The 24,315-nt window shown below is 43.5% G+C and overlaps 1 protein-coding gene across 1 annotated transcript in view; it reads right to left on the bottom strand.

The window, feature by feature from the left end:
- The window catches only part of LOC144761982 (clusterin-like), a 416,511-nt gene that overhangs the window by 280,460 nt on the left and 111,736 nt on the right, over positions 1 to 24,315 (bottom strand). The window contains exon 4 of the mRNA XM_078647148.1: positions 3,271 to 3,441. Within this exon, the coding sequence (XP_078503274.1) occupies positions 3,271 to 3,441 (171 nt within the window). The remainder of the gene's footprint in view (positions 1 to 3,270; positions 3,442 to 24,315) is intronic.

Genomic DNA, 24,315 nt, shown 5'->3' with positions numbered 1-24,315 from the left:
TAGTGCCACGGAGGAAGCTTATAGCGGTTTCCACCACCCTGAGGTGTCAGACATCCCTTTTCTCGCTGTCCTAGCCCCAGCTTGTCTGGGGTTACAATAGACCTGTGTCAACCCCTTTGTGAGCATGCATAGGCAGAGCCTTTGTGATGTGCATGTCAGGTAGGTGACAGCTCCCGCACTCCTTAACTCAGAGTGACTCATCCTGCCAATGCCATTCTTCCCTTTGTCTCACTGTCTGGGAGAAATGCACAAAGACCAACTGCTAGCTACACCTAGTGATGTGAACCACGATTACGCTGACGGTACCAAATAGTTAGGGCAATAAAATGGCAGCTTTCTAAAAGCAGAATTTTCAGAATTGTGATTAAAAATCCAATTTCACAATTCAAGATGGCTTTAAATTACAATTATTTAGACACCAAACTCAAACGTTTTGCCTGCTCTCAATTGGAAGTTACAGCTTATTAAATGTAGGAAGGCAACCGCAATGTTATCCAATGGAGAGGGAGGCCTTGCAGCAGTAAAAAACGAATTTAGGAGTTTTCCACTACTAGGCGTATTAAACTTGAAAGTATACGTTGTACTTTTTAAATATCATGCTTCATTATAGGATACCCCCACACTCTCCAAAAACATTGGTTTGTTGAAGAGCGGTTCTAGACCCTGAGATCAGGGAGGCATTTTCTTCTGGCCTAGGGTCCGTGAAATAAATGTAAAAACAATGTGGTATCCCAGTATGGTTTTTACTTCGTAAGACACTACTTGGTATTAATATTGTGGACTATCGGGGGAATAAGTACTCCAACCCCACCATAATATCAACATGTTTCATGGTTCTCACAGCATGAACTACACAATATAGTATGAGTGTGATACATAAGTGCAGTGTTTACATCGCATGCAATGTTCCTAAATGACAGTGAGGGACTTTAGATCCAGTATTATCAGTCAGTGGAAGTACTGATTTATAACACACACATTTTGTTATTGTTTTCCAGGTAACCTGGGAACCTATGAACTGTAGGTGGTGGCAAGAATATGCCACTATTTTATTAGTGTATACTAAAGTATATACTTTCAGTGGATCCGACATCTGTCCTGATAAATGCCATGGACTCTGTTGACCTGCTAGGCGGAAACATGTTGACATTATAGTGGGTTTGAAGTACTTATTCCCTGATACCACCTAATTTGTAATGCCAAGTGGTACCGTAGGAAGTAAAAACCCTACTGGGATACCACATTGGTTTTTAATTTATTTCATGGATCCTAGGACAAAATAAGTGCCTTCCTGATGTCCGGTGTAGGCCCGCTCTCAATCAAACCAAAGTTTTTGGAGAGTGTGGGGGTGTCCTATGATGAAGCATAACACCTGGTAGAAGCATGAGGAAATCCCATCAAACGTTTTTTGTCTGCTGAGGAAAAGACTAGCATTTATAAAATAATATGTTGTAAATAAATCTCACTCAGGTGGCTTTTGGTGTGAAATAGGATTTATTTTTATTGGAGGAGACCGTCCATGGCTCTTGTGGTTTGATGGTAGTACTTTTTAAACACACTGCACTCTGACCGCTGGGCTCTTCTGGGCCTACCCGTGAGGTGACTTATATGTATAAAAAATGTGGTTTGGGCCTGGGAAAAGGTTTATTTTGCCAGCTTGATATGGCACTTTAAATGGATACACACAGGGTGCAATGGCAGTCCTGAGACATGTTTACTTATGTAGGTGGCACAATTAGAGCTACAGGCCCACTAGTAGCATTTAATTGAACAGCCCCAGGCACCTGTAGCACCACTTTACTAGAGACTTGCAAGTAAATTAAATAGCCAATTGGGTGTAAGCCAATCCATGTTTCAAGGAGAGGGTGCAAGCACTTTAGCACTGGTTAGAAGTGGTAGAGTGCGCTGAGACCTAAAGCCAGCAAAAACGATCAGCAAAACAGGAGGATTGAAGGAAAAAAATGATGGGAGTACCATGCAAGGATGCCAGGTCTAACAAATATACAAAGTACATAACCTCATACCCTAATTCTTAATACTGTAAGAAAGAGGCTCAGATACAAACAACCTTGCCACTACTTACCTCAACTCAATGACATATGGATGTGCTAGCAAAATGTACTAAAAAGAGAACAACGATAAACGCAGTGGCCAATGAAGGTGGGCCAACCCCCTAATCAAAGAAGACTCAGAAATGTTTCAAGAAGTCATAGGGTAACAAAATAATCAGTATAGGTGTGGTTCTAGTATATTGGGACAAAATGGAATGTTGTGTTAGAGAGAGGAGTTCAGGAGTAAAATAAGGATGCACGTATTCACAAAAAGAGTGGGGAGAGTATACCATCCAAAAATCAATAACATGAGTCGAAAAAGCCTGACAGATAGGATGGGTTAGAAATTAAATCAACTGGGCTTATTTACAGTTATGTGCAAAATCCAGGGTTAAAGCCCTTCATGGTATTACCTCTGAATTTTGGGTTTTCATGAACACATGCTGTACCAAATGTTTATGCATGTTGGGTTGAACAGGGTTTGCTAGTAGTTTTCACTCAAATTATCTTTTGTGATCAAAAGCAGCAGCACTCCATTTGTCTAAATCTGAAATGATGCTGCAAATGTTCTGCAATACTGATACAGCACTTCCTACCATTTGCACAGAGCTGTATACAAGCACACAAGTAGTCTCTGTATTGTTTCTAGAAGGACCTGGTGAATAGATGCAACAGTCTGTCCTTTTTACTCAGTAGTGCAGCTGCAGTGCAAATGTTGCCACCTTCCAGGCACTCAAACTGCATTGGTTTACTTTCTATCAGCTGGGCCTTCAAGCTTTTCTTAGGGCCTGATTACAAGTTCAGGGCTAAATTCAATATATCAGATCCTTATGCAGACAGACGTTTCAACAGTAAAGTACTCCTGCAGTTTCCCCCTGATATATTCTGGTAGAGCCAATCTGCTGAAATTTACCTGGGGAAGAAGGCTTGGAGAAACCTGGTGAATTTGGTATGTGAAAATACTGATTCTGCATTACTACAGCCAATAAATAAAGCATTCCGGGGTACTGCTACTAAGCTGGTGTGTTAGATTCCCCACCCTTTCCCGCACAAGGTCCAAGAGTTGACTATGAGAGCAAAATGACAAGGACAAAGATGACCTGCACCTCAATTGTTTTTCTGACATCTCATGTTGGACAAAGCCAAGCTACCAGGTACTAAAAAAGGCCTTCTGCTCATTTGTGTGTGTATCATTGAACCACAGTGTGATTGTACTGACCTGTTCAGCAAAAGCGCTTTGCCCGCTACCGCAGACCTTGGCGTAGTAGGTGATGCATGTGTGCTTCAGGCAAGGCCTGCACTCCTTCCACAAATCTAACATGGTTTCATTGCACACACCTCTTGTCTTGTTTAATTCATGCTTTATGTCCTGGGCCCGCAATAATGTCAGCTGAAAACAAACATAGGCATGGAGTAAGTAAACTATTGCTGATCTTATAACTCTTGACATTTGTGCAAATACTATGGCTTGCTCGTAGCCTCACTTAATTTCTCTGAAAGGTCTACCAGACAAGATGCTTGAAGGTGCTTAATATTTTCCACATAGAGCATTTCCAGAGGCAGTGGACCTATGCAAAAGCATTCCCTAACTTCATCAAGCCAAGCCCCTTGCTCCCTAACTTGATGCCAATCACAGTATCACTTTAAAAACAATTTACTGGATTACAGATTAATGAAATGATTTGCAACATACGACAAGACTCTGTTGGAAATGAAGATCTTTTGCACTGTGGACCCATAGCTTTTTGCCCTGACGTTTTTCGCTGTTTGTTGAACTCTGTGCACTTTACCCCTACTAACCAGGGGTAAAGTACATGTGCTCCACCTTTCATCATGATGAAATTGGTATACAACTATGTGGCATATTTAACTTCCCTATATGTCCGTAGGGCCTCATTTACAATATGTTGATGCACAGTATCAAAATAAAATGGCAGGGATATATCGCATTTACAAGATACAGTCCATTCCTGTCCTCCCCTGCACACAAACCCTAGCCGTGAAGCCTGGGCAGACACCCTTGAGTCATTTTGCAAGGGTGCTTGCGCTGAGGGGATAATTTTTTTGTGCAGGAAGGGAAACCTTCCTGCACAAAAACAATCATTAAAGGCATTTTCCTCTTTATAGAAAGATGAAAAAACAAGGAGAAATAAAAGTATTTAACCTCTTTGCACCTTCTTACGCCTCCCCTGGGGGTTCTGACGCATTCCTAGGTTTACAAAATGCTGTAAATCTTGGAATGCATCAAGTTCCATGGATGTTGCATGGGAACACCCACAGCAACACCCATGGAATGCCTCTTTCACACAGAGTCATGCGTGAAAGGGAAACATATTTACAAGGCCATGAAAAGTCACGCAGGGTGACATTATATAGCCTTGTAAATATGGGGAAGTCCATTGCGCTGCCGATGAATCAATAAAAGTGACGCACTGGCAGAACAATGGGCATGTAAATAACCCCACTAGTATGTAGTACTCAGTGTACCCAGACTAGCGGGCTGCAGCACCCATTGTGCCACCCACTGCAACGACAGTGCAAAAGTGACTGCAGGCCTACCATTGTAGCCTGGCTATGCAGTTTTAAACTGCAAATTTGACATTTCAAATTAACCCCTTTTGACAGGTCAAACCCTTCCTTTAAAATATTAATAAATCGCTGATAACGAAGGGTGCGTGGTATTTAAAAGTAAAATTTTATTGTTATGCATATCTCTACAGTGAAAAAGCCATAACTACTGTTTTCTTTTTTTCCAACCTTTCTTTATGGGTATATTCGAAATATTTTCAAAATACACCAGAAATGTGTGTCCATACACACAAAAGGCAAAGTCCTGTTTCACTGGGACCACTGTTCTTGTGGACAAGTATATGGAATACCAATGGTACAATGCCTAAACCGTAAGCATTGGAAGATAGTGGGGAGTTGGGAGGTATACATGAGTGGGACGCTGACGGGAAAAGAAACCAGCAGAGATAATAGACAAGAGTGCATAAAAATAATTCTGCTCCCTGAAAATCCATAAGGTCACAGCTGTAGTGCCATTAAACATGAATGCTAAGCTACATGTAACCGAAAAGGCAAGCAAAAGCAATATGGTAATGAGACATAGAAGTATGTCCAAAATCATAATAATCATGGTTGCATTTGTACTTTTGAGCACTCAGCCCTATTTAGCCATCACTCTAAATAAATATGCCCACTGCACCCGGTGAAATGATTTTTGGGCAACTAGTGAAAGATCCAATTTTGAGTCTCTGTCACCTTTTGCGTGCCATAATAGATGGTCTAATGTCGTGAGATGGTTGCGTGAGTAAAGTCCTGGTACAAAGCCAACCTGAGACTTATGAATATGTTGGAGGATCACTTAATTAACGATATAAGTTGATAACTAAAACAGTCCATTTGTATCTTAATATCTTCCATAATGAGGGTAATAGTGACCTTATTGGCGATGACGCGAAGGAAGCTATATTCCACCGCTTCCTGTAAAGCTTGTGTCAAAAAGTGTACTTGCTCTGCCTAACCCATTTTATTATTCTCTAGGGTACTCATAATTCCCTGTAGGGAATTTCCTATATGGGTAGCACTGAAATGGCTTCCAACACTTCCATCTCCGTGAAGTCCAATTCTAAATAAACCCTACTCGCATCGCAAAGAGCTGGCAAATGCGGGGGAGCTAAGAAGGCCTCAGTTTGCTTCAGCGTCACTCCTGACTTAGAGGTATAGAGGGACAAAATAGAAAAAAGCAAAAGTACCTGTGATAACAATCAGACGGGTGAGCTGTTCTGGAGACGCACCTGCGAAGCCTGTTAGGCAACGAAACAACAAGACTGGGTCCTGGCTCTTACTCAGCAAGGCTGAGCCTCTACATTTAAAGAACAAAACAGTTGCCAATGCTGGGACTAGTTCCTCATAAATTCGTAGAACAATCTCATGAACAGAAACATGAAATAAAGCTTTAAAGATTGCTATTTATTTGTATGCAACAAATTTTTTTAAACCTTCATTTGTTTTCTCGAACAGTATTATTAAGTGTGCATTTGAAAGAAGTGGACAACAAAACATTACATTAGAAGACAAATATTTACAAAATACTTATAAACAACTTTTTTGCCATAAATCTATACATTTGGCCAATCTAACATTCCTATAGCATTCACACCACATTCATCCTTCTATAAAGAAACAACAGAAAATTCCTTGCCACCTTCAATTATATAGTATCACATTTGAAGTAGCCCAGTACTTTACAAGTTTCAGTAATCCTAAAAAAAATTTCTTATTAATAAAGTTGGCTTCTAGATGGCAAGGGGACAGGTCGGTCGACGCGTTTCGAACCAAGATTATTTGCAGGTTCTCATCAGGACCAACATTTCTACAATCAAAACAACAGAAAACAAGTATGAAACTACCTCTATTCATAGACCATAAGCCAGTGGTCTACCAGCAATCCCTCCATACAACAATTCCTACCTTCAGTGATCCAAACTAATTCGGAATCCATATGTAACAAAATCATCCGTCACATGGCCCAACTCACTGGGAAAGGAAAGAAAAATGGAATTTCAAGAAAAAGTTCTAACATATTTTCTTGTCACCCTACAGCTGCTCATGTGTTTTTAGACGCTTACCGTATAAACTACGAATTTCCTGGCAATGTTGTCACTCAAAATGTGTTTAATCCATGTGGAGCCGTTAAATAATATCCTCTCCTGTGAACAAAAACATTTATTGCTCGTTCAGTAATCCACTTGAAAACTAATGACTGGCTACCTCACGCATTCAGAAGGAGCTTACCCCGTGTTTCAGTAGTCGTGTATATCGGGTGATCTGCAGCAGCCGCTGCTTCGCTCCCAGGTATTCAATAGTCCTGGAAAACAGCCCCAGATAAAGCGGGCATAAGTATTGGCACCTATTTGACAAACTTGCTCGCTTGTCAGCGTGTGTAGGACGAGTGACTCTCACCTCTCAATTGGAATTATTTTCCGCATATGCGTCCTTCTCGTTCGAGTGATAGCATTCGAATGGCGCTATGGTGCAGACCGGGACTATTACTTCCTGGTTAGTCACGTGTTCGACGGCCGGAGTTGTGGGTGTTGAAGTCTTAGTTGCGGGCTCATGAGTGTTTGGTATATAATCGCCAGGTGAGCGCCAAATACGGGTGCTAAAAACCAATTATTCACAACAGAACAGCCTCAATACACCGAGCCCCCAATCAAGTAGAAGTTACAGATGCAGGGCGCGAGGGTCAGCTGCATTTTTGGCACCAAGTCTTCATAGAGGTTTAAATATTTCAGAGAATTCATTTAACCCCTCCGTGGCAGTATTCAATTTCATAATGAGGAGAGCCTCCCTTTGGCTCAAGCGTGCTTCAAGGTCTCCTCCTCGAGAATCTTTTTCAATTTTAGACAAAACCGTCCATCTCAGTTCATTTTCTTTATGATTTTTGGTAATCCAGTGATTCACAAGTGGGGCATTCACCACCTGTCTGCGTACACGAGATTTGTGCTGTGTAATTCTTTGTCTGATCTCTTGAGTCGTTTTGCCGATGTATAGGCTCGGACACGGGCACATCACTCCGTATACTACGTTTCTAGTCTTACAGTTCGTGAACACATCGTGCTTCCAATGTATTTCATTAAAAGTAAAAACAGAATTTTCCATTGTTTGGTCACAGCAAGTGCATGTTCCGCACCTGTGGTGGCCAATGACTGGGGACAGTCCCAACATAGTCCTCAAAGTTGGAACTTGTTCCGATGGGAGTGATGCCCGGACAATATAATTCGCAACACTTTTTTCTTTGCGAAAAGCAAATAATGGAGGTGTTTCAAAATCTTCATGTAGGTCTTTAATCAAATGCCAATTTGATAAGATTAATTTCTTTAAATGGTGTACATTCGGACAAAAAGTGGTAACACACACAGATCTATTGAGTGCAGGTTTAACCTTTTTCTCCAGTAAATTCTCTCGCGGTGTCCACCATGCTCTCTTGAGGGAATGTTTCAATAATTTATTTGGATAGCCTCGCTGTGAGAGACGATCTTTCAATTGGTTGGCATGATAGAAATAATTTTCTTTATTGGAACAGTTTGTGCGAATCCGCAGAAACTGGCCGAACGGTAGGTTCTGTCTAAGGCTGCGGGGGTGATTGCTACTAAAGTGGAGGGCTTTGTTTCTATCAGTCTCCTTACGAAACAGAGTTGTAGCAAGGTGGCCTTCTGATGCCACCACCTTGACGTCCAAAAAATTAATTGTTTTGTTGGATGTGGAACAGCTAAATTTGATGTCCTCAGTTCTTGAATTCAACCATGTCACGAATTCGGTAAAAAGTTCTTGGGTCCCAGTCCAGATCAAGAAAACGTCATCAATGTAACGCATATAGTTGGAAATATGCTCCAGATAAGGGTTGTTGTTATATACAAACTTCTCTTCGTAAAGTCCCATAAAAAGGACTGCCAATTCAGGTGCAAATGGGCAGCCCATAGCTACTCCTCGAATTTGATAAAAGAATTTCGAGTCAAATGCAAAGTAGTTCCTTTGTAATGCAAATTTTGCCAGTTCCATAATAAAATCAGTAGGAACTCTCATTGGTTGGTCTCTTGTCTCCAGAAAGAAAGTCAGTGTTTCTAGTGCCTGCTCTTGGGGAATTTGTGTATATAAAGACACGACATCTAGTGTCACTAAGAGTTGTTTAGAGTCATCAAATTGGACTGAAGCGATTCTGTTAAGAAATGCCGTAGTGTCCTTCAAGTGGGCTGGAACTTCTTCGATGAACGGTTTTAGGAAGAAATCTATATATTTTGCAACAGGTTCAATCAATGAGTCACACCCGGACACTATAGGTCGGCCAGGGGGGTCACTTTCGCTTTTATGAAGTTTGGGCAGCACGTAAAAAACTGGTATCCTTGGGTTTTTATTCTGTAAGAACAATAATTCTTTTTGTCCCACAAAACCCTGGTCGAATCCCTTTTGGATGATACTGAAGAGTTGATTTTGTAAATCATTTGTAGGATTCTTGCCAATTCTTTTGTAGCAGCTTGTGTCATCCAATTGTCGTAGAACGTCCTTTTTATATTTATTGACATCCCAGACTACCACTGCCCCTCCCTTGTCAGCCTGTTTGATAACTAGTGATTTATCATTTTTTAGCGTCTGAAGTGCCTCTTTTTCTGCTTTAGTAATGTTGTAATTTGTGTATTTCTTCTTTGACTCCATGGCTTTAATCCCTGATAGAATGGTTCTCTCGAATGTCACTACTTCTTTAGGGACTTTAAATCCTGCTGGGCAAAAAGATGATTTATTCCTCAAGCCGGTGACTTCTCCTGTCAGTATTTCTTGGGACTCCATAAAAAAAGTTTTTAGTCGGATTTTCCGACAGAATTCTATAATTTCTAATTTCATTTTGATGAAATCCGTAGGTCTTGATGGAACAAAACTAAGTCCTTTCTGCAGCACTGATATTTCTGGTCCGGTCAAGATTTTATCCGATAGATTGAATATTGGGGATGGTTCTAGCTTTTGTAATATTGACGATGAGTCGTCATTTCCCATGGCTGGGCAAAGCGTGTCCTGCCTCGGCCTCTCTGTTGGCCTCGTCGTCAATATTACAAAAGCTAGAACCATCCCCAATATTCAATCTATCGGATAAAATCTTGACCGGACCAGAAATATCAGTGCTGCAGAAAGGACTTAGTTTTGTTCCATCAAGACCTACGGATTTCATCAAAATGAAATTAGAAATTATAGAATTCTGTCGGAAAATCCGACTAAAAACTTTTTTTATGGAGTCCCAAGAAATACTGACAGGAGAAGTCACCGGCTTGAGGAATAAATCATCTTTTTGCCCAGCAGGATTTAAAGTCCCTGAAGAAGTAGTGACATTCGAGAGAACCATTCTATCAGGGATTAAAGCCATGGAGTCAAAGAAGAAATACACAAATTACAACATTACTAAAGCAGAAAAAGAGGCACTTCAGACGCTAAAAAATGATAAATCACTAGTTATCAAACAGGCTGACAAGGGAGGGGCAGTGGTAGTCTGGGATGTCAATAAATATAAAAAGGAAGTTCTACGACAATTGGATGACACAAGCTGCTACAAAAGAATTGGCAAGAATCCTACAAATGATTTACAAAATCAACTCTTCAGTATCATCCAAAAGGGATTCGACCAGGGTTTTGTGGGACAAAAAGAATTATTGTTCTTACAGAATAAAAACCCAAGGATACCAGTTTTTTACGTGCTGCCCAAACTTCATAAAAGCGAAAGTGACCCCCCTGGCCGACCTATAGTGTCCGGGTGTGACTCATTGATTGAACCTGTTGCAAAATATATAGATTTCTTCCTAAAACCGTTCATCGAAGAAGTTCCAGCCCACTTGAAGGACACTACGGCATTTCTTAACAGAATCGCTTCAGTCCAATTTGATGACTCTAAACAACTCTTAGTGACACTAGATGTCGTGTCTTTATATACACAAATTCCCCAAGAGCATGCACTAGAAACACTGACTTTCTTTCTGGAGACAAGAGACCAACCAATGAGAGTTCCTACTGATTTTATTATGGAACTGGCAAAATTTGCATTACAAAGGAACTACTTTGCATTTGACTCGGAATTCTTTTATCAAATTCGAGGAGTAGCTATGGGCTGCCCATTTGCACCTGAATTGGCAGTCCTTTTTATGGGACTTTACGAAGAGAAGTTTGTATATAACAACAACCCTTATCTGGAGCATATTTCCAACTATATGCGTTACATTGATGACGTTTTCTTGATCTGGACTGGGACCCAAGAACTTTTTACCGAATTCGTGACATGGTTGAATTCAAGAACTGAGGACATCAAATTTAGCTGTTCCACATCCAACAAAACAATTAATTTTTTGGACGTCAAGGTGGTGGCATCAGAAGGCCACCTTGCTACAACTCTGTTTCGTAAGGAGACTGATAGAAACAAAGCCCTCCACTTTAGTAGCAATCACCCCCGCAGCCTTAGACAGAACCTACCGTTCGGCCAGTTTCTGCGGATTCGCAGAAACTGTTCCAATAAAGAAAATTATTTCTATCATGCCAACCAATTGAAAGATCGTCTCTCACAGCGAGGCTATCCAAATAAATTATTGAAACATTCCCTCAAGAGAGCATGGTGGACACCGCGAGAGAATTTACTGGAGAAAAAGGTTAAACCTGCACTCAATAGATCTGTGTGTGTTACCACTTTTTGTCCGAATGTACACCATTTAAAGAAATTAATCTTATCAAATTGGCATTTGATTAAAGACCTACATGAAGATTTTGAAACACCTCCATTATTTGCTTTTCGCAAAGAAAAAAGTGTTGCGAATTATATTGTCCGGGCATCACTCCCATCGGAACAAGTTCCAACTTTGAGGACTATGTTGGGACTGTCCCCAGTCATTGGCCACCACAGGTGCAGAACATGCACTTGCTGTGACCAAACAATGGAAAATTCTGTTTTTACTTTTAATGAAATACATTGGAAGCACGATGTGTTCACGAACTGTAAGACTAGAAACGTAGTATACGGAGTGATGTGCCCGTGTCCGAGCCTATACATCGGCAAAACGACTCAAGAGATCAGACAAAGAATTACACAGCACAAATCTCGTGTACGCAGACAGGTGGTGAATGCCCCACTTGTGAATCACTGGATTACCAAAAATCATAAAGAAAATGAACTGAGATGGACGGTTTTGTCTAAAATTGAAAAAGATTCTCGAGGAGGAGACCTTGAAGCACGCTTGAGCCAAAGGGAGGCTCTCCTCATTATGAAATTTAATACTGCCACGGAGGGGTTAAATGAATTCTCTGAAATATTTAAACCTCTATGAAGACTTGGTGCCAAAAATGCAGCTGACCCTCGCGCCCTGCATCTGTAACTTCTACCAGATTGGGGGCTTGGTGTGGAGGCTGTTCTGTTGTGAATAATTGGTTTTTAGCACCCGTATTTGGTGCTCACCTGGCGATTATATACCAAACACTCATGAGCCCGCAACTAAGACTTCAACACCCACAACTCCGGCCGTCGAACACGTGACTAACCAGGAAGTAATAGTCCCGGTCTGCACCATAGCGCCATTCGAATGCTATCACTCGAACGAGAAGGACGCATATGCGGAAAATAATTCCAATTGAGAGGTGAGAGTCACTCGTCCTACACACGCTGACAAGCGAGCAAGTTTGTCAAATAGGTGCCAATACTTATGCCCGCTTTATCTGGGGCTGTTTTCCAGGACTATTGAATACCTGGGAGCGAAGCAGCGGCTGCTGCAGATCACCCGATATACACGACTACTGAAACACGGGGTAAGCTCCTTCTGAATGCGTGAGGTAGCCAGTCATTAGTTTTCAAGTGGATTACTGAACGAGCAATAAATGTTTTTGTTCACAGGAGAGGATATTATTTAACGGCTCCACATGGATTAAACACATTTTGAGTGACAACATTGCCAGGAAATTCGTAGTTTATACGGTAAGCGTCTAAAAACACATGAGCAGCTGTAGGGTGACAAGAAAATATGTTAGAACTTTTTCTTGAAATTCCATTTTTCTTTCCTTTCCCAGTGAGTTGGGCCATGTGACGGATGATTTTGTTACATATGGATTCCGAATTAGTTTGGATCACTGAAGGTAGGAATTGTTGTATGGAGGGATTGCTGGTAGACCACTGGCTTATGGTCTATGAATAGAGGTAGTTTCATACTTGTTTTCTGTTGTTTTGATTGTAGAAATTTTGGTCCTGATGAGAACCTGCAAATAATCTTGGTTCGAAACGCATCGACCGACCTGTCCCCTTGCCATCTAGAAGCCAACTTTATTAATAAGAAAACAATTTTTAGGATTACTGAAACTTGTAAAGTACTGGGCTACTTCAAATGTGATACTATATAATTGAAGGTGGCAAGGAATTTTCTGTTGTTTCTTTATAGAAGGATGAATGTGGTGTGAATGCTATAGGAATGTTAGATTGGCCAAATGTATAGATTTATGGCAAAAAAGTTGTTTATAAGTATTTTGTAAATATTTGTCTTCTAATGTAATGTTTTGTTGTCCACTTCTTTCAAATGCACACTTAATAATACTGTTCGAGAAAACAAATGAAGGTTTAAAAAAATTTGTTGCATACAAATAAATAGCAATCTTTAAAGCTTTATTTCATGTTTCTGTTCATGTTAGGCAACGAGGCCTCTGACTGTTACTTGGCGGCCTTCTTCTCCACCCCAGATACATTCTCTACTGATGAGGGAAGATATCCCGAAACCCGGGCCATGTCTCGGGTCTAGAGATTCTTGGGAACAACAAGTACATACTTGCACCTACTCAGGTGAACCACTCACGAACTTTACAGTCATTCTTCGAACTTCACGCACTTCATGTACCAGAGTGCCTAGGGGCGATCCGGAAGAGGGGCTAGCGGTGTGCGATCCATTGCGGTGGTTTCTGCTTTTTCATTGTGATCATACTTTCTCCATAGCAAATTAACCAATGCCCTTTCTGCTTAATCAGTGAAAAACGCATTTGAACTCTGATTGGCTTCCTCTAAGTCTGTGTTGAGCACAGGAATCAGCCGTAGGCTTGCTGGTCTTGTGCAGTCATCACCAGACGATGTTCATAGTCTCATGACGTCTGTCATCATCGTGCCCCCCAAAAAGCTATTTTCATTGTAGCAAGGCTTGCTGTTCCATAGGAACATCACAACCCCTACAAGGCCTGGACTCATGCCAATCAGTTCTCAGATACAGGCAGAGAACTCTCATGAAGGCTTCCATGGGAATGTCTAAAGGTGGACGGTGGACTAACTGTATGCTCAGGAGGGCCTTTGTCTTTGGGGATAGGGAGGATCCCAGGGGGATCGGTGGTGAATCCAGAAACAAGCTAGGATATAACAATCTTTTCAAACAATGTTCTCCTCAGGTTCGAGAAAGCAGATCCAAATACTCTCAAATACTGCTAGTATGTTGTTTATCTTATAGGTGGGTGGTCATTCATAATTGCCTACTTTATGTAACTCTAGGAGCCACTCTTGAAACTTTTGGTGGCTAGCCAACTATGGGTGTGAATTTACAGGTCAGGGATGTTGGTTACATCATGTGTAAAGCCCTCTTGTGCCGATGGGATAATTACCAGAAAGCAGTGTAGATGTATGTGGGACCATACTGCAGACCGATAAGATCGTAAGGTGGGTCAGAACCAAAGGATGTGATGGAGATTACAGGAATCCTCACAAAGTCAGCACTGGGCCTGGGGCAACAACTATGCCCGTTTCAACTTTCAGTTTGTCCAGTACCAGTTGTTGAGGATCTTGAAGAGGAGGAATTTCAGCCTTGATTCTCTTAGAACTTTATTGTGGTCTAAAAGCTGGGCTACCCAGTCTTCAGGTGCATAGGTCCTGCTCAACAGGGCCTGAAGATTGCAATCGATTAGAGCTAAGGAGAGGGCCAGAATGTGATATTTTAACAAGGATGCAATAGAGCCCCAATACCACTCCCTTAAATTGACTGCAGACGCTTAGATAGTTAAGGAGTGGGGACGTCAGCAGCTCTGCCCTATAAGTTCCTAAAACATTTTAAAGGGAGTATGATACCTGTCTGTATCTCCAGTGGTCCGTCTAGCAAGGTCAAAGTCTTATTGTAGGCCTTAAGAAATGCTTTAGGAAACCATCTGACCATAAGAGGTTTATATATCTCTTTGTATACCAGGATGGACAGTAAAATGGTTGACTGGCAATGGAAAAGGCTATGATATGCCAGAGCGGGGCCCCTTTGCGTATGAGTGGTGCAATACCCACTAACCTGTGTGCTTTATTCCATACCATAGCTGTTGAATGAAGGTTTCCCTGCAATGGAACAAGTAGACAATGTAAGGTAAACGGGAAGTATAAGTTAGGGCAACTAAGAAGATGACATCAGGGCATTCCTATAGTCACAGAAGAAAGTAAATAGCTGTGAGAAATTAAAGACTTGGCTATTTGATGCCACTTATTGAAGACGCAGACCCCCTTTCATAGAATCCGCCCACAGTCGTGCAGCTCTCAGTCTTGGCATATGACCACTGCAGATATATAATTTTATGTCAGCCTCGATTCCCAAGAAGAGAGGCAGAGGGACTCATAGAGGTAACATCCCCAAGACGTTATTAAACTTGGAGGAAACCATCATTTTCACAGTCTGAATTCTCCCCCAGAGTGAGAGATTCAGGTGTTTCCATTTTAAGAAATTCCTGTTGGGAGCATTTAATAAGCGACAAGAGGTTATTCTTGAACATGTTCATGAGCCTCCTACTAATGCCAAGGCCCAAGTATCGGAGACCTTTAGTGTCCAACCTTATGGTATTTGCCTGTAGACCAGCATTAGTAGTTGCCCAAGACATGCAGAGTCCTTTGTGTTGTATCCAGTTGATCGTGTAACCAGACAGAGGGGTAAATTTATCAAGGAGGACCACAATAGCTGTGATGAGACAGGAAGAGCATAATATCATCTGCATACAGGAAAGCTTTGCCGACAAGGTTTTCCAGCCGAATGTCCTCCACAGATGGTGAAAGAAATATTGCTGCAGAGAGAGGTTCAAGCACCTATAGGAATAAGTGTGGGGACAGCGGGAACTCTGTCTCGTGCTTAGATGGATTGTAAAAGAACAAGATAGAAAGCCTGCGCAATTGGCCTCAGCCAGGTGTAAGTCATAGAGGAGACAGACCTTGATTATAAAATCATCAACCAGCCCCATTTTCGCCATCATCTGAAATAAATATGACCACTACAACTGGTCAAATGTAATTTCAGCATCTAGTGAAAGAGCCAATTTCTCTTGTGTCATCTTTTGTATGCCATATTAGGTGGGCTAATGTCCGGAAATGGTTGTGGGAGAAACAGATTGGTACAAAGCTAACCTGAGAATTATGAATACATTGGAGGATCACTTAATTAGCGATGTAGGTCGATAACTAGAACAGCCCATTGGGTTCCTATTATCTTTCAATAGGTGGGTAATACTCGCCTTATTGTAGAATACTCGAAGGGAGCTAGACTAGGGGTTTGTGGTGTGAAGTGGAGGCATGTGCTCTGCAAGCTGCCAGCGTTCTTCGTTTCTTTAGGGGTTTGTGGTGTTGAGTGGAGTGATGTGCTCTGCAGTAGCAGCTGCCTCAGACTGGGGGTGGTGAGGTGGGAAGGAGGAATGGATGAAAAAAATAAACGTACCTTTGCCTTCAGCGCCGCACGCCTCTCCTACGTCCTCTTCACCTGTTGGTAGCATTGGAGGTACCCAGGCTCCCGTACTCTCCCAGACAATCCTTTCAGCATGAGCAGCGTCATGATTGGTCTGAGCGGCCAGTTTGGTCGCTCAGGCAGTGCCTGAGAGCCTGGGCATGTTCTCCACTGGGCTGTGCAACATGCACATGATGGTTTGGCTGGCCCAAGAGGGCCGACCAAACTCATGTGCACTTAGACTAGTGCAAACCACTCCTCACTCTGCTCTGACGCTACAGAGCCTAGCCCCGCCCCGACTTTTGAGTTCCCAATAGAATAATACAATGATAATAATGTCCTGTTATTATCATTTTCTTTTTCTGTTTTTGCACTGCTGAAATAGCAGTGAGGAGACGCTCCTCCGCCTTAGCGGAGGAGCTGCCACTGCAGGGTTCACAATACGCAAAGGAGGAAGTGAGATCACTGATTGGCATGACATCACCACTTCTCCCAGATGCTTTGTGGTAGCTGCATTTCCAAATTAGTCACTTTGAATCCCTCACATGTTACCATGCCATGAGTGATGTAATATGTGAGGTCATAAGAAGTGCATTGCGGGGTCAGGAATTATATTTAGCTCAGTTAACTATACCTGCTGAATTTCTCTGGTTTTGTGGAGTAAAACCTGTGCCTAACTATAACGTCCCCGTAACCTTTGTTTTTTTTTCAATCAATTTCTTTGTTTTTTTTACCCATTAGCAGCGTTTGCAGAGTGGTGGAGAAAGGGGACTGGGCCACCAACCAACTCTCAGGAATCCCGCTGTGTAGGACTTACAGGAGGTACCAGGAGGACTTCTTGACCCCAAGGTCCATCAGGAGTAAAGTGGCATTCACCCCCCAACCAGTAGTGCACCACGGGCAGCGTTTGCAGAGGAGTGGAGAAAGGGGCGTGGCCTCTGAAGACCACTTAGCAATCCGGCTGTGCGGGACTTATTGGAGATAACCAGCGGAGTAGTTGGCCACCAAGGAGGTCCTTGGGGGCCAACTACCCCTCCTATTACGTCCAGTAAGTCCCATACAGCAGGATTGCTGATAACTGATAACAGGCCACACCCCCTTTCTACACCACTTTGCAAACGCACTTCCTGGCACACTACTAGTAGGGGGATGAAGTGCCCTTGGCTATTGAGGGTCCTTGTGGACCAACTACCCCTCCTGTTACCTCCAGCATGTCCCACACAGTGGGTTTGATTAGTGGTTTTCGGTGGCCATGGCCCCGTTCTCCTCCACTCTGCAAAAGTGCCTCTTAACACACTTTCTGTGATATTTTTTACATATTTCACTTGTATGTCTATAATTTTGCTGGGTTCTCCTTATACTGATTGAATTGATACACAATGAGGAGGTTGATATGTGGTATGTATGAGTGATTGCGGTTTACTTGTTAGGCTTACCAAGAGAATTGTTGATTTTTCAGTTTCGGTGGCCTCGGCCCCTTTCTCCTCCACTCCGCAAAAGTGCCTTCTAACACACTACGAGTTGGGGGATGAAGGCCCCTTGACTCTTGAGGGTCCTTGAGGGCCAACTAGTCTTCCTGTTATCGCCTGTAAGGCCCACACAGCTGGATTGCTGAGAGGTAGTCAGAAGCCATGCCCCTTTTCTCCACCACTCTGCAAACGTTCCTCCTAGCGCACTGCTGCTTGGAGGAAGAAGTCCACTTTAGTCCTGAGGCCCTCAGGAGTTAAAGGGACATCATCCCCCCACCAGCAGTGCGCCGAGTTGTGCGTCTGCAGAGTGGTGGAGAAAGGGGCGCAGCTTCTGACCACCTCTCAGCACTCCAGCAGCGTGGGCCTTACTGGAGGTAACAGGAGAGCTAGTTGGCTCCTCAGGATCCTCACCAACCAAAAGGACTTCATCCTCCTACCAGCAGCGCGCCAAGAGGTGTGTTTACAGCATGGTGGGGAAATGGGGCTGAGCTTCCAGCGTGTTGCTTGCTTTTAAAAAAAATGTCTCTATTTATTTTTTTCCCTGGACCATTTTGGTCCCCATGAGCCCCATGAACCCCATCCGCTGTGGCCCGCCCCTTTTTTCATCAAACGAAAGGGAGGGGGGCATGCGGCCCCCTCCCAGGCTGAATTCAGCCCAGGGACCCCTTCCCCCCGGGCCCAGCCTTTTATTTTGCAATTTTTTTATAAATAAAGGAAAGGGGCCATTTGGCTCCCTTCCCTAGGCCATTTTTGGCCCCGGGGACCCCATCTCACCGGGCCTGCCTCTTTTTAAAATGTATTTATTTTAAAAAGGGAGGGGGGCTGCGTGGCCCTTCTTCCCAAACCGATTTCAGCCTTGGCGACCCTATGCCCCGGGGTCCGGCCATTTCTTTATTTCTTTTTCTTTCAAGGGAGAGGCAGTGTGACCCACTCCAGGGACTTTAAGCCCTGGGGACCCCATCCCCCGGGGCCAGGCCTCTTCATTGGGGACAGCGGGAAGCCTGAAGGCCCACGCGGTCCATTACTTTTTGCACACAGAGAGCTGCTGACATGCAGCTCCTTGTGTGTAAAAAGCAAAGTGTGCTCTGCTTTGAGCAAGCAAAATGCTCTTGCTTGCTCAAAGTGGAGCAGACTTTTTGCTATGGCATGGTGGGAGCAGTGTTACCGCCATGCCATAGCAAACTGCAATGTCCTGGGGTGGGCATCCTGGGAAAGCGCAGGAGCTGGCCCTGGGGGGTTGTATTCCCAGGGCCATGTAGGGCTCCTGGAGGAGGACAGAACAGCCCCCTTCTTTCTTCATATTTTCCCTGGGGAGGTAGTGGTCCCCAGGGCTGAGTGTCCGCAACTGACCCCCTTAGCCACTGCATTTGTTCCCCGGGAAGTGGTGGTCCCTGGGGCTGCGGGGGAGCCGCTTAAAAAAAATTTGTATGTGCCCCGGGGAGGTGGCATTACCCGGGGCAGGGGGGTCTGTGAGTTCCCCCGTTATTATTGAATGTTGCCTTAGGGAGGTGGCGGTCACGAATGGGAGATTGAAAGACTTCACCCAATTTTGTAGGATGGAAGGTGCTGACTGCGGTACAGCCTCTCTTACAATGATGGGTCCAGCATTGAACTACTCAGCTGCAGCGCATGAGGCTAATAGGCCATAAAACTGATTAAATTCTTTTTTATGGGGCATTTCATTTGGCCTAAGTACAGCTCATGAGTACATAATTCATGCATTCACTTCAAAGCAATCCATTCCAAGGTTTTTTTGTAGCTGCCTGAAGTATACAACTCTAAAATTAAATATTTAGCTGGTAAAAGGTACAGTGCAGTTGACTGCCTTTCTTGGAAGGCACTCAGTAAAGTTGAGGAAAATAAACACCATGGAAGATAAGGCATTGACATTGATGTAAACGCAAAACAATAGTAGTGATGGGAAGAATGTATGAGAGAAAATGCTCTTGAAATTGTCAAGAGAAAAATATTTCAATGTTGGTATAGAAAAGCGGGTACAAAAAAGATGAACTCAAATGTTCTGCAAAACTAGTAATGAGTTTTGGTTTTGGTTCTGGCTTTTTAGAGCAATCCAAATTAATTCTGGATAGAGTAAAACAAGAGAAATGTATCAACGTTCCCCATGAATGCAAGCTTGAAAGAATCTTGACAAAGAATAAGGTCTGACCTTAATTGTGGTGGCATGATTGGATTCACTAGCTGGGACTGCATCAGTGGCTGCATGAGCAACAAATCCAAAATTAAAAGGAAACTTTCTATATCTCCTGTTGTGGTCCTTGATGTATCATCAAGTAAGTAAATTTTGACTTAATTAAGGCAATAAAATAGTGGCTGTTTATATGTATGGTTTATTGAGTCATTTCTTTAATATCGCTCCCGTTGGACAGTTACAAAATTGATGCAATGTACCACCACTTGCACCCTGATTGAATTCGTATGGGAAACTTTAATGAATTAAGGTATTCCTGAGACCATTGTAACTGATGATAGGGTAAAATGTATGTCTGATTGCATGAAGAAGTTTCTCCGGTAGATGTCTATGGACAACCTCAAAAAAGGCATTTTCATACCCTAGAAGAAATGGAAAGAGTGAACTGTATAATCAACGAGTTTAGAAAGGATAACTTTTCACAGGAGTTGCACCTTTTGCCTGACTTTAGACTAAACAGCCTTTGACAAAAATGATTCAAAATATGGTTGTGTGGAGGGGGCACAGCTTAGAATTCTGCCAAGATGTATTTTCTGTGACTGAGCTTTGGCGGCCATGGGGGGAGGGTAACATCTGTGTAAACCATGCCTGCAACCCCTGTCCTGCTATACAGAAGGTGCCCCTGGGTTGTAAAGTTGCCACGATGTGACTGCAAGTGGCTTTGGAGCAAGGGACGCTGGTGCATGTCACGCCGGACGCCTAGGCTGTAAATCCCCGTTGTCTAGTACCGCAAATGGAGTGCCTGGTGTACAATAAGCTGCATCGGGCGGCGATGTGGCAGACAGGGACAGCCCTCTATCCCCTACAGCAATCTGAGGGGGCCTCACACCTGCCCCCAGATGGTAATGGGGGAGGAGAGTGATTGAAAGTTAACAAGGCACATGCAACAGTGGGGCCTGTAAACCTCATTCCTGTGAATACTACATGGAAACCACATGGAACAAACAGTGAGGGCACGGAACAAAGGATCCCAGTAAGTGGTGAGTGGTGAGGCACAAGGCAGCTGCACGGCACTGCTCCACCGCCCTGCCAATACTTCTGGTGAACCCATGGGATAACTCAACTACTTACATATGCCTTTGCCTACATGTCCTAATGAACTGGAAATATAGGCCATCCAGAAATTGCCAGGTACCCTCTAAGCAAAACTGCTGGGGTGAAAGGGCTGGCAGATGGCGCTGTCAACACTGCGTTGCATCTAAACCGTGAGAGGTACACTGCCTGCCTCTCCTCTGTGACCTGGCCTATCCTGGAAGGGCCTGTGAACGAATATGGAGAGCTACGCACATGGGGTGCGGCCTCACATTCTGCCTGTTTCGCTGGTCCAGACCCTGACTTATACCATCAAATGCCTACTTGATATGCAGGCCTCAGACAGGGCTGGCTACCATTTGAATCTAAAAAGACCTCCCGGGAGGAATACATGAATCTAGACTCTGCCATGGTAGTGGATTCACCTCCAGAACCTACCACTAATTAGGAGGTGAAGAGACTGCTGCTGGTGTTGCAAGAGAGCTTTGCAAGATTGAGGGGAAGTTCGATGCTCCTACGCTGTGCCTGGACTCCATGACTGAAAAGTTGGAGAGACATGATCAGCGGCTGGTGGCGGTTGACAACGTATGTCTGACACCGAAAACACCCTTCACACAGAAACAGAGGAATTTAAGCATATGGCACTTGAACTGGAAGTAGTAAAAAGGAAAATACAAGGATCTGAAGGCAAGGTCTCAGAGATGCAACATCCACATTCTTGGTCTACCAGAGACTACAGCAGTGAGGAAACTGGCAGAGTATGTAGCACATGTACTTGTGACTATCTTTAGCCAAGATACATTTTCTACCTAATTTGTGCTAGAAAGAGCCCACCACACCCTGGGTCCACTACCATTCCCAGTAGTGCCTCCAATCTTGATGACATTTCTAAACTATAGAGGTCAAGATACCATATTTGCTTTAGCTAGGGAAATAACTGAAATTACGCATGAAGGAGACAAACTATCCTTTTACCCAGATCATGCACAGGCAGAGCAAGATGATTGTCGGAACTCTGGGTCTATGACAAAGAAACTACAGGAACTGAATATTAAAGATGTGATTGTGTACCCTGCACATCTACAATTCTACTGTAATGGAAAACCTCATGTATTTGAGGATCACAAAGCTGTGATTCAGTTCCTAAGAGTTCTTAAGAATTCATGAGAAACCGAGATATAAGACTCAACACCCTAGTGGATCTCCCTGAATTCAAGGCCTCAGTGAAGTAGAATACCCTTATTATTGACCAGGACATGTTTGTATTCTGTTACTTGGTGGTGGGGAAAATCTGTCAGGGTGTATTGGATTACACTTCAGGGCCTGCTAATGTGCCTATCACCGCCTAGACTTCCCTGGTGGGCTCTGTGTGGCCCGTGAAGATGTTTGCTTTATGTTAGACTTAATGCTTTTTCTCGTTATGGTTCTAAACAGTCAAAACAAAAGGGCAGTCTACTATTTGCTTTTTGCTCTTTCCATATGATGCTTGTTATATTTTATAAGGCTTTCTCCTAGCCACCCCCATGCACCAGTAGCCTGAATTATGGAATTTTTCTGAGAGAAATGGGGATGGTGGTGTTTTGAGGGGGGAAATGTTGCTGACCAGATAGTATTCAGCGGGCATTGGTCGGCGTTTGGGGAGATAATGGGGCAAACAACTATGCAGTTCTATAAGTGACTGATTTGTGAATGCTACCGTCAAAGTCTGACTATAGACCCCCTCTGGTGAAATGCATGATGTGGAATTTACGAGGCTTAGACAATCCTAGAAAAATATACCAGGCACTGGGTTATGCCTCATAACATTCAATTGTTATCCTCCTATTGCAGTAATCCCATCTCTTGCCCCTCAGAAGCCAGCATGTGGCTGAACAATGGAGCTCACATAGATGTTTTGCTATATACTCAACCTACGCCAGAGGGGGTTGCCTTACTCATTAGGCGTAATAACCGATTATTCTGACCTGTCCATGTGGCATCTTACCCAGAGGGGTACCTGATAGTTCATGCAATATTGCGGCAAAACATCTCACTATCATAAACACATATCGGCCCAATCATGATTACCCCCAGCTTTTACCACGCTGTAGTGGCGTGTTGCCTCCGACTTAGATCAAGTTCAATACTATGGGTAGCAGACTTTTACACATGATTTGGGGACATAGGGTTATGACTCTGGATAGCCCGAATATTATACTTCGACAACATGGTGCTCAAACTGCACTACTAGATATAATGCAGACTAACAAATTAATTGCTTTCTGGAAAATATGTTCTGGTACTGAGCAGGTATACATGTTTTACTCCGCAGTCCACAGATCAGCTTCTAGCCTGGATTTCTGGCTGGGGACCAAAGATGTCCTGAGATGGACACATGACATCACATACATGCCCAGTACACTTTCGGACCATTCCACAGTGATCATTCCACTACAGCTGCTGGAGGTAGATGGGATGCGACTAATGTGGTGCTTGCAACCAACATGTAAATGTAAATGTTTGTATTTTATATAGCGCACTTCTACCCGGAGGCCTCGTAGCGCTGTATTCATACTGCTGCAGAACCCATCCTGGCTTTCCTGTGAAACTCCTGGGCACCCCCAAGGTGAAGCCAGGCATCCACAGCGCTGCTGGGGCCGTTGTGGAGATTAGGCAAGCTATTGCCCAGAGTCACAGAGTGGGACCCATGATTAGACTAGGCACCGAGGCGAGAAATATCAGGTCCGGGGAAATTGAGCCCAAGACCCGCCGAGGCGGGAATCGAACCCTGGTCCCGGGCCAGACCTCTGCATCAGGGTCAGCCGCTCTAACCATTGAGCCACCCGAATCACAGGCGGTTCCAATAGGGCGACACTAGATTCCTTTATTCCTCCAAGGGTCTACCCCCAGTGGCAGGAAATAACACTGAACTGGCTGCAGGCCCTAAGGGGAAAGGGGGTTGGGATTGAGAATCACAAACAAGATGCTGTGGTGCTCCTCCGTGGCAGCTACATTGGGGTCTCAAAAGGCCAGTCACCCATCTTGTGTGAACACCTGATCAGAGAATTGCAAGAACAGTGTTTTAACTCATAATATAGTTATTAAACAGATTCATCAAAATGTATGTGTATGTCCTTTGTTCATAACCCAACAGACACTCAAGTAGTGCTCTGTCTTTCGGGTCAGAAGGCTTGTGTCATGCGTAGTTAGAGCATGGACTCTTAATGAATCGATTGACGAACATCAACACAATTATCCTGTAGCGTCCCAAGTGTAGTGCAAGAAATATCTGGATATCCACTTATCATGTGCTGAGTCTAGGTGTCCAAATTGTAGTCTGTGTGTAAAGC

The sequence above is a fragment of the Lissotriton helveticus genome, chromosome 6 (assembly GCF_964261635.1).
Source record: "Lissotriton helveticus chromosome 6, aLisHel1.1, whole genome shotgun sequence".
Classification (NCBI taxonomy): domain Eukaryota; kingdom Metazoa; phylum Chordata; class Amphibia; order Caudata; family Salamandridae; genus Lissotriton; species Lissotriton helveticus.
The sequence above is the reverse complement of the archived record's forward strand: the minus strand, read 5'-3'. Positions and strand labels throughout refer to the sequence as shown.